The sequence below is a fragment of the Ips typographus genome, linkage group LG6 (genome assembly GCF_016097725.1).
Source record: "Ips typographus isolate SLU linkage group LG6, UJ_Ityp_2.0, whole genome shotgun sequence".
NCBI lineage: Eukaryota > Metazoa > Arthropoda > Insecta > Coleoptera > Curculionidae > Ips > Ips typographus.
Genome location: NC_138427.1, coordinates 1,737,174 through 1,751,718, shown reverse-complemented (window position 1 = coordinate 1,751,718; position 14,545 = coordinate 1,737,174). Strand labels below are relative to the sequence as shown.

The window sequence follows — 14,545 nt, the reverse complement described above, 5'->3', positions numbered from 1 at the left end:
TTGATTGGTTTTCTTACACTGATTTCATAGTCTCTTACGTCTATTGTAGAATATAAAAAAATATCAGTGTATCAGCAGTAATTTTTGTTGTGTTTTCTTGTTAATAGGTGGCGCTTAGACACTCTTGAAGATTCTTTGCGTTGTAGGTTAAATCACCGCCTTCTTTACAAGAAAGCCTAGAATGTAACTTTTAATGGCGGCGTTATCGGATTTTTTTTGTACACAAACCTATGGAGATGCAGTAGAAAATATGTTTTTTTTTATTTTTTTGTGTACTTGATTAGAAGTTGTGAGTGAAAAATCAAAGAACGCTTCATTCCTGATCCAGATATGTATAGATATGGCTTTTTATATCCAATAAAGTCCAGCCAAAGCAAGTTTGGTTAGAACCCTTTGTCTTGGAAATTACAACAAACTAATGTAAAAACTGCTCAATCAAAGAAAATTTGGAAATCCTTGAATCTAGGTAAGCAAAACTGGTAAATGGGTTTTATATTATTACCAAGACCTTTCTTTTAAAATGTAAATGTGCCAATGAAACTTCTAAAAGCTGTCCTGTTTCTTCAGAGTAAACCTTTGTTGCTCTCAAAATGCAGGCGGCCTCAAAATTTAACTCACTTATGCATGTAAGAGGCAATAAGTTTACTGTATGAGAAAGCATATTGTACTTACCACTGAGTATTGTGTTGGAGTAAAATCATTCCAGTTCAAAGCTTTCAAAGGTTGCACCTTTCTCCAAATTGCTTTTACAATTTGGCAAACAAGTGTGACGGCATATTGTAGAGGCAATAGAATTTAAGTTAAAAAACCAACAACAAATTATAGAACAATGAAGGAACAATAACAATAGTGATAACACAATAAAATGAACACAAACTACACTTTCACTAGAACAACAAACATATAAACAACAATATATAATAGCAAACAAAAATTACTTTGGCAAGTAATCCCAAGTCTTGACTTTAAACTTTAAAAATTAATTTAATCATCCAAAAACTCAATTTCCACAATACAAACAAATGCAAACTGTCAATCCCATATTTCGGCCATATTGGAATTTTTGCCATGCACCTTCTTGGCTTTCTTGTACAGAGGGCGGTGGTTAAATACATTTTTTTTTGTGTCGATTGTCAAACTTTGACAGTCCCTTCAATACGTCAAACGTCAATTCACTGTTTTCTTGTCAACGTCAGATTAAAAAAATTAAATTTGTTTGATTTGATACTGATAGTAGATTTGGAAAAACTGTTAAAAACCGCAGTCGCTCGCACTGGCACTGCTCGCACCTTTGCAGTTCGATCGGATGATCCGAGAGAGGAAGTAGACGGGTGTGGGGTATCTAATATCTAATTTTTCCCACATTATATCACTTAAACCCCCCTTATAATTGGGAATAAATTTACCGTCCAAACCACTCTATTCATCATCCTGGAGACTCACTTGCCAGTCAAGTTATTGATCTGTTTCCAATTTACTAGTTTGTTGTGTAGTGAATTGTGCTAGTGTCCCAAAAATTATGAAGTTCCCCCGGGATTTCGGAGATCTCTCTGCCTGCTATTTCATCTCTCTTAGCAGCCGCGCAAAGCACATTCTGCATTGTCTACTCTTCATTACAGTAGTCTGCGTTTTCCAGTACTCGTCTAGGAGGCTCAAAGTACCGGATGTTGAAGATTCCAGTCTTGAAATAGACCCCTTGGTACAGTACGGAATATTAGGCGCCTGTGTGCTTTACGCCCTACGGTTTGTTACATTTCTATCACTACCCCAAGTTGTATTTAATGTTATTGGTCTAACAATGTACAACTGTTTCCCCGAGAAAGTTACACTAAAAGGATCACCCTTGTTAGCCCCTTTTATATGTATTCGAGTGGTTACAAGAGGGGACTTCCCTGACTTAGTAAAAAATAATGTTAATCGCAACATGAACAAATGCATTGACACTGGACTTGAAAATTTTCTAATAGAAGTTGTGTCAGATAAGCCAATTGGTTTAGAACCACATCGCCGAATCAGAGAGTTGGTGGTACCCACCAACTATCAAACCTCAACAGGAGCTCTTTTCAAAGCCAGGTAAGGTACCTATTTAGTTTAAAAACTGTTTTTTATGTGACATTGATAAAAATCAATGAAATAAAACATTGAACATTTCATCAAACAAAATGCTTTTATTTTGCAAAAAATTAAACTTTTTTGACCAGTAATTTAAAAATGCTTTGCTATTTTTTGTTTTGTGTGGTGGAACTTCAGGTAATCTAGGTAGATTGGTCCCAAGTGGTCAGGAAAAGGTATAGTTCCTGCCACAAGAGTTGTGGCTAGGCTGAAATTTTATAAATATTCTTCCAGTCTTTGGACTTGGAACTTCCTTTATAAAGTTTCTATTTTTTTGGAAAAAATGCATATTCTCTCTTTCTAAGACCCTTATAGAAAATAAAACTTTCCTCCTTGTTGGGCAAATATTTATTTCTCAACTGCTCCCTATTCAGTTTGTATAATAATTTTCTATTGCAAATATTGACTAACACTCTTTAAAATTAAGAGTTAACAGGTTATAAGTAAAGTATTATTTTGTCAGGAGTCAATTTATGATTGTTATAATATTTATAAAGGTATAATAAAAGTAGCAAGCTTCAAGAAAATATGTATTGATAAGGATTTCTCTGCATTCTTAAAATCTTAGATTTTATTAGTCTGACATCAATAAAGATTTATTTTATACTGTATCATTTAAAAAAAAATTAATAAAAGTCGAACTTGTTTAAATATGGGTGGTAGTACCTAACCTAAGTCAATGCTATCCATATTGAAGGGGTACTTTTGAGAGTACCTACTTACCTTCAATATGTTGTTATACATGGTTTGTTTGTCTACTAATAGTACAACTACTAAATCAATATGACTGATAAAATGTATGAAAATCGTGTAGGCAATAACAGCTTTCCTGCTATTTCATAAACTCCAATCATTTGGCATTCAGATTAATCCTGAGTTTAACTTTAACCTTATAATAATATGTAATTAGTAAGGTTGCAGACAACTGTTTTACCTAATTAAATCACTGCTCATGTCTCCATTACCCTCTTTATCAAGCTTGTTATCAATCCTACTACTATTGAAATTATTTTAAATGTTTGCCTCACTAAAAACCATACACTTATAGGTAAATAAGTAAACTGGGATCCCCTATTTAAACTTTGCTTTATTGCTAATTTTAGCACAATAAATCAAAGTGTCATATTGAAATTGTAGGGCTCTACAGTACTGCTTAGAGGAGAAAGTTAACATTCTGAGTGACAACGACTGGATCGTGCATCTCGATGAGGAAACCCTTTTAACGGAAAACTCAATCAGGGGAATATTGAATTTTGTGATGGATGGCAAGCATCATATTGGGCAAGGCCTTATCACATACGCTAACGAAGAGGTGGTCAACTGGTTTACCACTTTGGCTGACAGTTTTCGAGTGGCGGATGACATGGGCAAACTACGATTTCAATTTTATATGTTCCACAAACCCCTCTTCAGTTTTAAAGGATCTTTTGTTGTCACACAGGTGAGTAGACATTTACGTTAGATATTTACTAGTTTGACATCACACTTAAGAAATGCGATTACTGAAAATTTTCATAGAAAATCCTAAATTCTGATAAGGAATAAGTTTTCCAGCTAAAATAGTATAAGATCAATGATGAATTTGTAATAGTAATCATAATTGATGTCTCAGCTGATAAAGGATAATTAAGCTGAATAAGTAAGTGTATCACTTAATTTTAAAGTAGGTACTAGAAACTGTCGTTCATTACTGAAGCTTTCCTGAAACAAAGCAAGTTAACATCTAGAGTAAACTTGGTGGCGTAATAATTCTTCAATGACGCGCCGCTATTATTCAGTCAGAACTAGGTGTATTTATATACCTATACTTGTCCTCCTTATTTACACATAAATTTTTTTACATTGCTTATTGTAGTGTATCAATATAATATCAAATATTATACAAATGCTAACTGAAATTACTCAAGAATAAATATTATATATGGTTGGATTGCTATCAATTGACTGGTTATAAAATATGTTTAATGTTAGATTAGCGATCGGTTTATAATCGACAATAAAATATGACAAATCGGTAGCAATTATTGACACTAAAAATGCACATAGGTAGGCCTACATCCAGACTCAGAATACAATATGCATAGATTGATTATTACCTTGTATATTTCCTTCATGGACCTGTGGCTTTTTTTATATACTAACATTACCCAATTAGCGTTTACTATACAGACAAAGCATGACATCAATAACAATGTTTATACAGCCACATTCTGGAATAACTACCTATAAAGATTAGCTTGTTTGAACTTGTGAGTAAATAGATTTTTTCGCTTCGTTTCAAAGTAGGAGTTGTTATTCATTTCTTTCAAATAGTTTAAAACTCGATTTTTCCACTGGCATTAAGGTGTTTAGTTGATTCAGTTTAACAGAAAATTGTTGTTGCATTTTCAAGGCTTCCAATTATTATTCAAACGATTTTATAACGCGTTGTGTGACTAACGTTAAGAGATGATAATATTTTTTTAATTTACCTGTTTATTATATCTCTAATAATCCTCCCAATAGTGGGTGGTAATTTTAGCTAATCAATAAGCTTTGTCGGTATATTATGCTGACACATTTGTGACGTTATCATCGCTAGGAGTGTTTTACTTAGACATGAATCACTAATATTTTTAGAACAAAATATTAGACTAAAATACTTTTATACTATCAGCTTATTTCGTTCCAGCCAATCCGTACTGTAACCAAACCCATCCCAAATGGTGTGATCACTTATATTGTATTAAAAATATTCTGAACTTTAGCTTCCCATTAACCTTTTATATTATTTCAGTGGTGCAATTAATCTTGAGTGAGTGAATGTCCTGATTAGGATGATTCATTATGTAGCAAAATATGTTGACATGTGCTGTGTTCTAATCCTATATTATTATAGGTATTTACCAAATATTTTAGTAAACAACCACATGTTCTTTTTCCAAGAAGGTAAATTTATTTGTGCAGCGTGTCAGCTCAGTTTTGTTCTCTATGTTGTGATTTTTAAAGGCACGTGCATTTGGTAGAAACTGCTTTAGAATGTTCCCTTACCTCTCAACCAACTTATTATCTTTATTAGTGCTGTTTTAATTAAATAAAAAATTATATTTGTAATTATGAATTACACTGTACTTTTTAAGCTGCCAGTTCTTGTGTACATTTCAATGCTGAATGTTTGCTGTTAACATCCTTATCTTTCAAGGTTGCGAATTCGAATCGTTAACTCTCTAATGTATACCACCATCACAGCTTCAAAAACACATAAATCTGTACCCAAGAGGTTTATTACGCGTGTAAAACAATTTATTCTAAATAGAATGACGTAGAATTTTGGTGTGAAAAAATTAATGCATTTAACGCTTGCTTAAAGTATACACAACACACCGATTCTTAAAAGATGTTCAGAACAAATTACCATCGCATAAAACAAGCACAATTTATATGTTTAGCGATTCACCGTGTGTTATTCTATGCGAAAGCATATTTTAGAATTTAGAAATAAATAATTATTTAACCGGAAAATCCATTAGTATGGATTTATTTTCTACACCTGTCGTAATCACTAAAAATAGTTTACTTTTAACCTAAAACTCAAAGCATTAACTAGTAGATTTTTTTGATCTGAGCTAACATCCCGTAAAGTAATCGTAATCCTGAAAAGATTTACGGCTTACTATTAAGTCTGGAGCAAAAAGGATGATTGTTTGGTTCCTCTTATTGTTATCTTTTAAATTGTCTAAAAATCTGACAATGTCAATGCATGTTTTTTGGTATTATATCAAAGGGTTGTGGTTGTAATGTCAGATTAAGACACGGTTACGAGAAACAACGGCAAACACAGGTTTACCCTTTATTAGGTCTTATTTGACGGTGTTTCAAGCTCTACGTACTCATTCTTTCCCGAAGTTCAGACGATTAAAAGAAAGTGTACAAGCATACATCTGAATACACTTGAAAATGTTATTTGCTTATACCGTTTTACCCACATACGTTTAATATTAACCATATTATTCTGATAAAAATTCATCTGGTCTGAGTAGGAAAAAGTTTTAGTTTATTTTGCTATCTTATAATCTAAATGAAATATTATGTAGTTCAGTGCTATTTACATTTATTATTTATTTTATCAAGAGACTACCAGATTTGTTTAATTAATTAATATTTGCTCTGAATCGATTTGCATTTAAATAAGTGGTAATATTTGCATGTAATCGCGAACTAAAGAAATATTTTGCCTCAACTTTTAAATAAATATACAAAAGTTGGAACAAAAATAACAAAAAATTCCACACTTTTTTCAGGCTGCAGCCGAACGAGCCGTATCTTTCGATAACGGCCGCGATGGTTCCATAGCAGAAGACTGTTATTTCGCCATGAAAGCCTACAGCATGGGCTACAGTTTTAATTTTATCGAAGGCGACATGTGGGAGAAATCGCCCTTCACTCTTATGGACTTTATCCAGCAACGAAAACGTTGGCTACAAGGTATCCTCCTTGTGGTCCACTCCAAAGCAATACCGATCCGTTACAAGCTATTTTTGGGGTGTTCCTGCTACAGCTGGGTAACGTTACCCCTCCAATTAAGCAATATTTTATTAGCGGCTTGGTTTCCTATACCATGTCCGATAATAATGGATTTTCTTGTGGTGTTTATCGGTGGAGTGAACATTTACATGTTTATATTCGGTGTATTAAAGTCGTTCAATCTGTATCGATTCGGTTTTTTGAGGTTTTGCTTGTGCATAATAGGTGCGGTTGCTGTGATGCCTTTTAATTTGATCATCGAAAATATCGCCGTAATTTGGGGTTATTTCGGCAATAAGCATAAATTTTACGTGGTGAATAAAAATTTAGGAATTCCAGTGACTGTTTAGGCGCCTTAAGGCGAATTTGAATGTATGATCTGCGACTGTTTTTTTTTTATTTCTGTGATCTGTGATAGTTAATTTAATGTAGTAAGCGATCTCATTCGTACAGATTAAGTGGTAAAATCGTATAAACGGTCACAATTAATACGCCATTTGACGGTCAATATCGAATATCTGTAGAAGGACTGAATTTCGAGTAAGCACCAATGGGATTTCTATTTAACACTAATAATACACTGGGACCACTACGCTGGAGAACGCATAAGTTTTTCCTCTAAAGCGTGATCAGGTCAGTTTGATTTTTTATGAATATCTTCTGCTACAACTGTGTTCAATAAATTGGGTTTAAGTTGGTTAACTTTTAAGCAATGCCTTCAATTAAACGTCCGCGGCATTGGTTTTATTAATTCGATGTTGTGCTAAGACATAAACTAATGAAAACGAAGCAATCATTGAACTTATCAATTTTTTAAGTATATGTGCTTATTATGTATGAGTGTACTTACTAGGTGGATTTTTTTTTTGCTGTACATACATCAAATGATTCGGTGCAAATACGCCAAATCATCAACGTAAACAAAATAATGCAATAACCGTTTTAACAGTTTTTGTGGGAACTAGTTCATTTTGCATATTGATGGACCAAAGATCCTAAATAGCCTTATTTATTTCTATTAACTATCTTCTATTTGCACATTTTATATTTACACTATTTTATACCTACAGTTGTAAAAACTCCAATTATCCAACCAAAAGGAACAAACACTGTTATATTGCTGTGTTGACACTACAGGTGCCAGGTATCTACGATAAATTTCACACGTTCTTACTATAATACAGCTTTGAGAACATTGGTGTTCAGTAATTATAGTTTAATATTTTTCTTGTAAATATATTAAAAATATATAGGCTGATCATGATTAAAAATAGTTTAGAAATTTGTTTTACTAAGAAGTGTGTTGTGTGATTTTGATCAAAACACTGTACAATCCCTTAATATAATTAGACAGAATTTACACTGTAGTTGTTGGTCTTTTTACCTATTACAAAAGTTGAGCCCCATTGTTCCTTACTATAATTAACTAAAATACCAAAATATTTACTGCTTCTAAAAGTGATTAAAAAAATTATAAAAAAGTACCTACTTATTCAAATCAATGTAATCATTGTGTGATTTTCATGATAAACTGAGATTTTAAAGAATGATCTACAGTTTCCAGATTGATATTTTGGATTATCTCACTTATTGGGGTTCAAAATGATTGATGATATAAACCTTACTTTTTCCTTAATATAATAATACCTGCTCTGTTTTTTTGACTATGCATATCTTTTATCAGAAATGAAAAATACAATAACAAGACAGAGAAGGACAATTAGTGATAATAGGAAGTCCAGGTTTGAGCAGTTTTATAGAAATAAGTGGTTGGTAAAATAAGAAAAAAAAAATTTCAAAAACAATTTCTATTTTGTATGTACACAGCCTAAGTCTGTAAGACTTGATTACTAGAGTAAACAAAGTCTTGATGACCACTTCAAAATCCTCAGTTTGTAGCTGTTAACAAAAGTAACAATTTTCTACACTCATAAAGCTTACTCCCATATACTGTTATTAACCAAATTTTAACTATTATTGAGCATAGATATTCGCCTAGGAGGCCATACCTTACATACAGCTCTACTCCGGACAAGCCCTAAAGGTACAGCACCATAATTCCTACTGTCTGTTGAATTTGTGACATTATCACCTTGCAACCAAATGTGGCCTATAGGAACTATTTCATAAGAAGCAAAACCAGTTTTCACCTTTTCTCCCTGAATCATACAATGCATAAAATTCGAACTTTTAGGCTGTTTCAATATCTTACTTGTAGAGCTACCACCCGTTTGCACACTTGCTGTTTTGGATTTGTTGGACATTTGGCAATTACGATATCGCCCTTTTTTATTGACTGTGTAAGGGCAGATATGTGTTCAGTGAAGAGGATATCGTCAGAGTATATTGTGGGCTCCATAGAGGGGCCTGAACACTACAAAATTTATGATTTACCAAATGGTCTTATGTGGAAAATTATCTAGCTCTCACCAGTACTAAATCTCCTAAATATTCAAACGTACAGTGTATAACGCAACCGTATTGCACTACATAGCCTAGAGAACCGAGGAATTTAAAAAATAGTTGCTTCATTTTATATTTAATTATCTTTTAAACTGATAATAAAATTTAGTGTTGTTTGTAGGTTATGGTTATAAATTATAATTGAAGTCTTCTTCTTTTCCAATAACTGAGAATAATGGCCGATATTGTGGTGAAGTTAGCTCTTCATCAGCTGATTATTGTTATTGTTTATTTGACTGACAGGACAAAACAACAAGTGAATTTAATTAGTAACTTTCAGTTTAAATTTACAAATATATTAGCAGAATTTGGTATATAATAGGTAAAACTTAAATTAGGTAAGTAACCAAGCATATAAAATTTTACAATCAAGAGGGTATAAATAAAAGTCCCTTAAACTGTGCACACACAGGCATTAGGCATGTCTGAAAGCTGGATGATTTTGTGTAGGCGTTGAGACTGCCCAGAGCAAAATCTATTCTTTTCCTTTGTTACAGTAGATTTTACATTGGCTTTGTTGAGGTTTCCTGCATTTGTAAGAAGTTTCTTACCATTTTAATTGACTGGTGTAGTGAGCTTGGCATTAAACTAATTGCATTCAGTCACTTTAGTTAGCTTTGTTCCTTTTAACCACCTTGAAATTGTACTTCAAAATTTCTGTAAGTAGTATTAACTTTAAATATGGTTTGAGTGTACTTTAGTTATCTGGTAACATCAATTTATGTTTGCTGAGTTTGCTCCCTGTTTGTTTTCACCAATGCAATGTATAAGTTTACTATGTAGACTTGCAATTTAATATTTGAGCTAGTTTAAATATTACAAAACAGATGTATTTGATTAGTCAGTTCCCCACTCAAGTATTTGTGTATTAATGGTCCTCCAAATAACATTTTAGATGGATTTACAAATATTCTTAGTTAACCATTTAAAGGTTTCTTTATTTTTGGTAACATCAAATCTCCCCCCCATAATCACTGTCAAAATTTGGAAACTGCTAGTTTTTTTACCAAACAATTGTTTAAATTTAATTGGGTGTAATTAAACTTTTCTTGATTTTTCAAATTTGTTCCTATTTGAAGATATAATTCCAAGTGCTTCTATGTTAAAACTTTATGTCAGAACCTATCTAACTTTGACTGTCCAATTTAGGTAGATTACTGCCTTTAATTAATCTTTGACACATCTATCCAAGTAGTTTAATTTAAATATCTAAAATTCAGTTTTAGCTTATAGTTATGGTTTTACACAACTATTTCTTATAAAGAATGGGTTTGATATTTGTAAAATCTTAATATTTCAGGGACTGCAACAAAATGAATACAAATGTGGTTTAAATTTTACCTATTTCAAACTTAAACCTAATTCACCAATTTGAGATTTTTGCGCTTTGGAAGTTGTAACTGAAGGTTGTCAAAACGTTTAAACCACGCCACAGAAACTTTCTAAACATGAGTGGTGTCGGCCCTACAGTGGGCGACTCCATCACTACTTTATCTGAGGCACTCACCCTCGAAATTGGTCCATTTGAGGCCGTTCATCGCTGGAAACCTTTGCCTGAATGTGATGAGTTTGTTGGTGCTAGGTTTGTGTCCACGCATCCATTTTAGCTTTTATAATGCCTATTTTTATTTAAAACAGGCGTAGTAAACATACTATTGTAGCTTATAATGATGCCATATACGTTTTTGGGGGTGATAATGGGAAAAGTATGTTAAACGATTTGCTGCGGTTTGACGTGAAGGAGAAAAGTTGGGGACGGGCGTTTGCCACTGGAGTTCCTCCAGCTCCTAGGTATTATTAGTCTTTTACATTGTGGCAATTATACTGGGGGCTATTACCCAAATAGGTACCACCATTCTGCAGTAGTGTACAATGATTCCATGTTTGTTTTTGGCGGATATACAGGAGATATTCATTCAAACTCAAATTTAACGAATAAAAACGATTTGTTTGAATACAAGTTTAAAACCGCGCAGTGGTCTGAATGGAAGTTTACTGGGCGGATGCCGGTACCACGATCAGCTCACGGGGCTGCAGTTTACAATGATAAGTTGTGGATTTTTGCCGGATATGATGGTAATGCGCGACTGAACGATATGTGGACCATTAATTTGGGTTTTGTAAGTTTGATTATTGTTGTTGGGAAATTAGCAACGTGGACCTTACTGTTCACCTTCTGTGACAATTAATTTTGTAGGGTGAACGAGTTTGGGAGGAAATCAATCAAAAAGGTGAATGTCCACCAACTTGTTGCAATTTTCCAGTGGCGGTGGCAAGAGAATGTATGTTTGTCTTTAGCGGTCAGAGCGGTGCCAAAATGACAAACTCTTTATTTCAGTTCAACTTCCGTGAAAAAACGTACGATTTTCTTATTGTATTTTATTTAAGTCCTGACTTGAAATTTGAATTAAGGTGGACCAGAATCTCTACTGAAAAAATATTGCGTGGTGCTCCACCACCTCCAGCACGTCGCTACGGCCACACTATGGTCGCTTTTGATCGACACTTGTACGTTTTTGGTGGAGCTGCTGATGCTACTTTATCCAATGATTTACACTGTTTTGATTTAGACTCTCAGTCTTGGAGCGTAAGTGGAAGAAAAATCGCTAAATTTGGGAGTTATACTGTATGTAATAGGTGGTTGTCCCTGATCCTGAGTCGTTTGCTCCTTCAGGAAGATTGTTTCATGCTGCTGCGGTTGTCAATGATGCCATGTTTATATTCGGGGGGACAGTCGATAATAATGTGCGTAGCGGGGAAATGTTTCGGTTTGTTCTTTATTGGCCCAGCTGAGACGCGGTTTAACTGTTTTTTGCAAGGTTCCAGTTTGCCAGCTACCCAAAATGCACTTTGCACGAGGATTACGGCAGTTTGCTCACCAAAGAGGAGTGTCAGCGTTACTACGATATCAGGTTTTTGGTAGGTGAGGATGAGGAGAAGATATTAGGACATGTACCCATTGTAGCGGCCCGATCTGGGTACTTAAGGGAGAAAATTAGACTGGCCAGAGTAGCTATGGAGAAACACGTCGAAAAGTTGTTTAGGGATAACAATAAAAGTCAGTTTATTGCACTTTCTAGAATTTAGTGGGTTTTTAACTTTGAATACTGCAGTTAACGAGATTAATGCTATTGATTTCCTGGAAGTGAAGTTGCCTAAAGCTAACTGTAACGCTTTTAGAATGGTTCTGGACTATATTTACACTGATCAAATAGATCCTGCCAAGTATATAACTAAGGATGAGCCTGATCAAGAAAAAATAATTCTCATAAGGTTGTTCAGTCATCAAATTATTATGAAACTTTCTCACTTTGTTGGGTATTTTTATTAAAGAATTATGGATGTTTACCAACTTGCGGAAGAATTCGAAATGTCCAGACTGGAACATTTATGCGTCCAGTTCTTAAACACCACAATTTGCCTCAACAACATCGTTGAAGCCCTGAAAAATGCCGACAAACTTAAGCTTGACTTTATTAAAGAGCAATGCTTGAGGTTTATTGTGAAAGAAACTAATTTCAATCACATTATCATGAGTTCGGAGTTTGAGACGTTGGACAGTCGTTTGATGGTTCAAATAATCAGGAGGAAGCAAATGCCACCTCCTAAGGTATTTCTAATAAAGATTGCTGAGAAGTTTATTAAAAAATGTGTTTATTCTTAGACTGCTCATGAAACTACTTTTGATTTGGCTAAAAACTCTCTGGAGTGCGACATGAGAACGTTTCTGCTCAGTACTGGAAAGGAATTTTGTGATGTGGATTTAATTTTAGAAGATCATATTATTCCGGCTCATAAAGCAATTTTAGTGGCCAGGTCAGGGTATTTTGAGGCTCGGTTTCGGTCTTGCATGCCTAGTGAAACTGATAAGAGAGTTAATGTGAGTGTTCATTTTGCTTGATAATAACACAAATTTTACTAACTTCTTGTGTAGATAAAAATCGGGGAGCTGACTCCATCAAAGAAATCCTTTGACACTTTGCTGCGCTACATCTACTACGGCGACACCAAAATGCCTCCCGAAGATTCCTTATATCTGTTCGCATCCGCATCCTTTTTCAACTTCTCCAACATCCGATTGCAGACTTTTTGCAAGCAAAATCTGGAGAGAAATGTTACCCCAGAAACTGTAATCGAAGTTTTAGAGGCCGCCGACCGCATCCAAGCTACCGACATGAAGAAATACGCTTTGGATTTGATCGCTTTCAATTTCACTAAGGTTCTTAGTGTAAGACGCATCAGGGTAAAGGTAACTATAAATTATTATTGTGCAGGTGGTGAAACAGCCACGTTTCAAAATGCTGGACAAAGCCCTTATCCTGGATATTCTTGATATTTTGGCCGATTGCATGGGCAGTAACTTGATAGTCGATCCATGACGATCCAGGAACCATTTTTGCTGCGACATGTGGCTGGATGAGGGCCGGAAACGGCTGTTGGAAAAGAGCGGCGCCGGTTTATGGGCTTTTAATCGGCGTTTCATTTATATCAAAGGCATTAGAATTAAACGCGAGTATTTGCCCAGCGTGCCCTTTGGCCAAGATAACAAGAACAACCTGCTGTGTTTCTTCAGAACTTAAAATTTGATGTTTTGCACTGTTGTTCGCTTCTTACGATTGTTGTCTATTCTATTAAAATTTTAATGAGTGTTCTTGATGTCTTCAAAATTTTATCATAATGTGACTCAAACGTTTCCTTACTGATTTTCTGTTATTATTAGCCAGCTGTAACTTTTGTAAAATAGTGTTTCTACAATTTAGAAATCTTCTGGTCATATTAGCTGTTATGGTAGGAAATAAATGTGGCATTCAAAATATTACTTTGGTGTGTTTTTGCTTCCAGTATTAGATATTTCTAGAGACTTCATTTAGTTATGTATTTTCCAATATTATCCTTTTAACATTTTTATCTTTCACCTATACGTTATGAATACATAATACCTTGGAAACGGTGTAGATTATAGTGTTCATAACCACCTGAGGGCATTATAAGCGGGCGTTATCATAACGCCCTGAAACCTTTTTTAATATTAGCAATGGTTTTTTTATTCTTTTATGTCATAAAAACTACGTCCTACCTTAGGATGCTCTTGACTTTTGAGATAATAAACTTTCGTTAGCTTTTGCTGCATTTTATTTTATATTTTCTAAAATTTCGTCCAACTTTTGGCCTTTTCACTGACTGACATATTACTATCAAAGTCATATCATTCAGGTAAAATAAACATTAAACAACATACCGGTAAAGGTATACCTTACTTTTCAATGCCAGAAACAGTAAATAATTGGTGATTTAGGTGAAACATAAAACATTGTATGCACCACAGGCGTTAGGGAGAGTATAATGTAACGCCCTTGGTACATAAATAGCTATTAAATACATTAACAGTTTTTTATATTCTTACACGTTTACATTTATATGGACTGTTTACAAATTTCCAGACATGTACAGGGTTTTTTACTGGGGA

At 34.1% G+C, this 14,545-nt stretch overlaps 3 protein-coding genes across 3 annotated transcripts; 2 read left to right on the top strand and 1 right to left on the bottom strand.

The window, feature by feature from the left end:
* The first annotated feature begins 1,173 nt into the window (after positions 1–1,173).
* egh (beta-1,4-mannosyltransferase egh) lies at positions 1,174–7,982 on the top strand. Its single transcript, XM_081981932.1, has 3 exons — positions 1,174–2,073; positions 3,250–3,553; positions 6,393–7,982. Exons 1-3 carry the CDS (start codon positions 1,520–1,522, stop codon positions 6,963–6,965), a joined length of 1,431 nt encoding a protein of 476 aa, XP_081838058.1. The 5' UTR covers positions 1,174–1,519; the 3' UTR covers positions 6,966–7,982.
* Positions 7,983–8,408: 426 nt separating this feature from the next.
* Positions 8,409–9,207, bottom strand: LOC145730633 (mitochondrial inner membrane protease subunit 1). Its single transcript, XM_081981947.1, has 3 exons — positions 9,046–9,207; positions 8,828–8,989; positions 8,409–8,774 (listed from the first exon to the last, which is right to left on the bottom strand). The coding sequence occupies exons 1-3, from the start codon at positions 9,145–9,147 to the stop codon at positions 8,583–8,585; spliced, it is 456 nt and encodes a 151-aa protein (XP_081838073.1). The 5' UTR covers positions 9,148–9,207; the 3' UTR covers positions 8,409–8,582.
* Positions 9,208–9,277: 70 nt separating this feature from the next.
* Lztr1 (Leucine zipper like transcription regulator 1) lies at positions 9,278–13,898 on the top strand. Its single transcript, XM_081981925.1, has 13 exons — positions 9,278–9,416; positions 10,379–10,660; positions 10,717–10,869; positions 10,925–11,198; positions 11,276–11,436; positions 11,491–11,665; positions 11,716–11,846; positions 11,898–12,136; positions 12,192–12,351; positions 12,412–12,688; positions 12,743–12,958; positions 13,013–13,297; positions 13,353–13,898. Exons 2-13 carry the CDS (start codon positions 10,527–10,529, stop codon positions 13,455–13,457), a joined length of 2,310 nt encoding a protein of 769 aa, XP_081838051.1. The 5' UTR covers positions 9,278–9,416; positions 10,379–10,526; the 3' UTR covers positions 13,458–13,898.
* Positions 13,899–14,545: the final 647 nt, after the last annotated feature.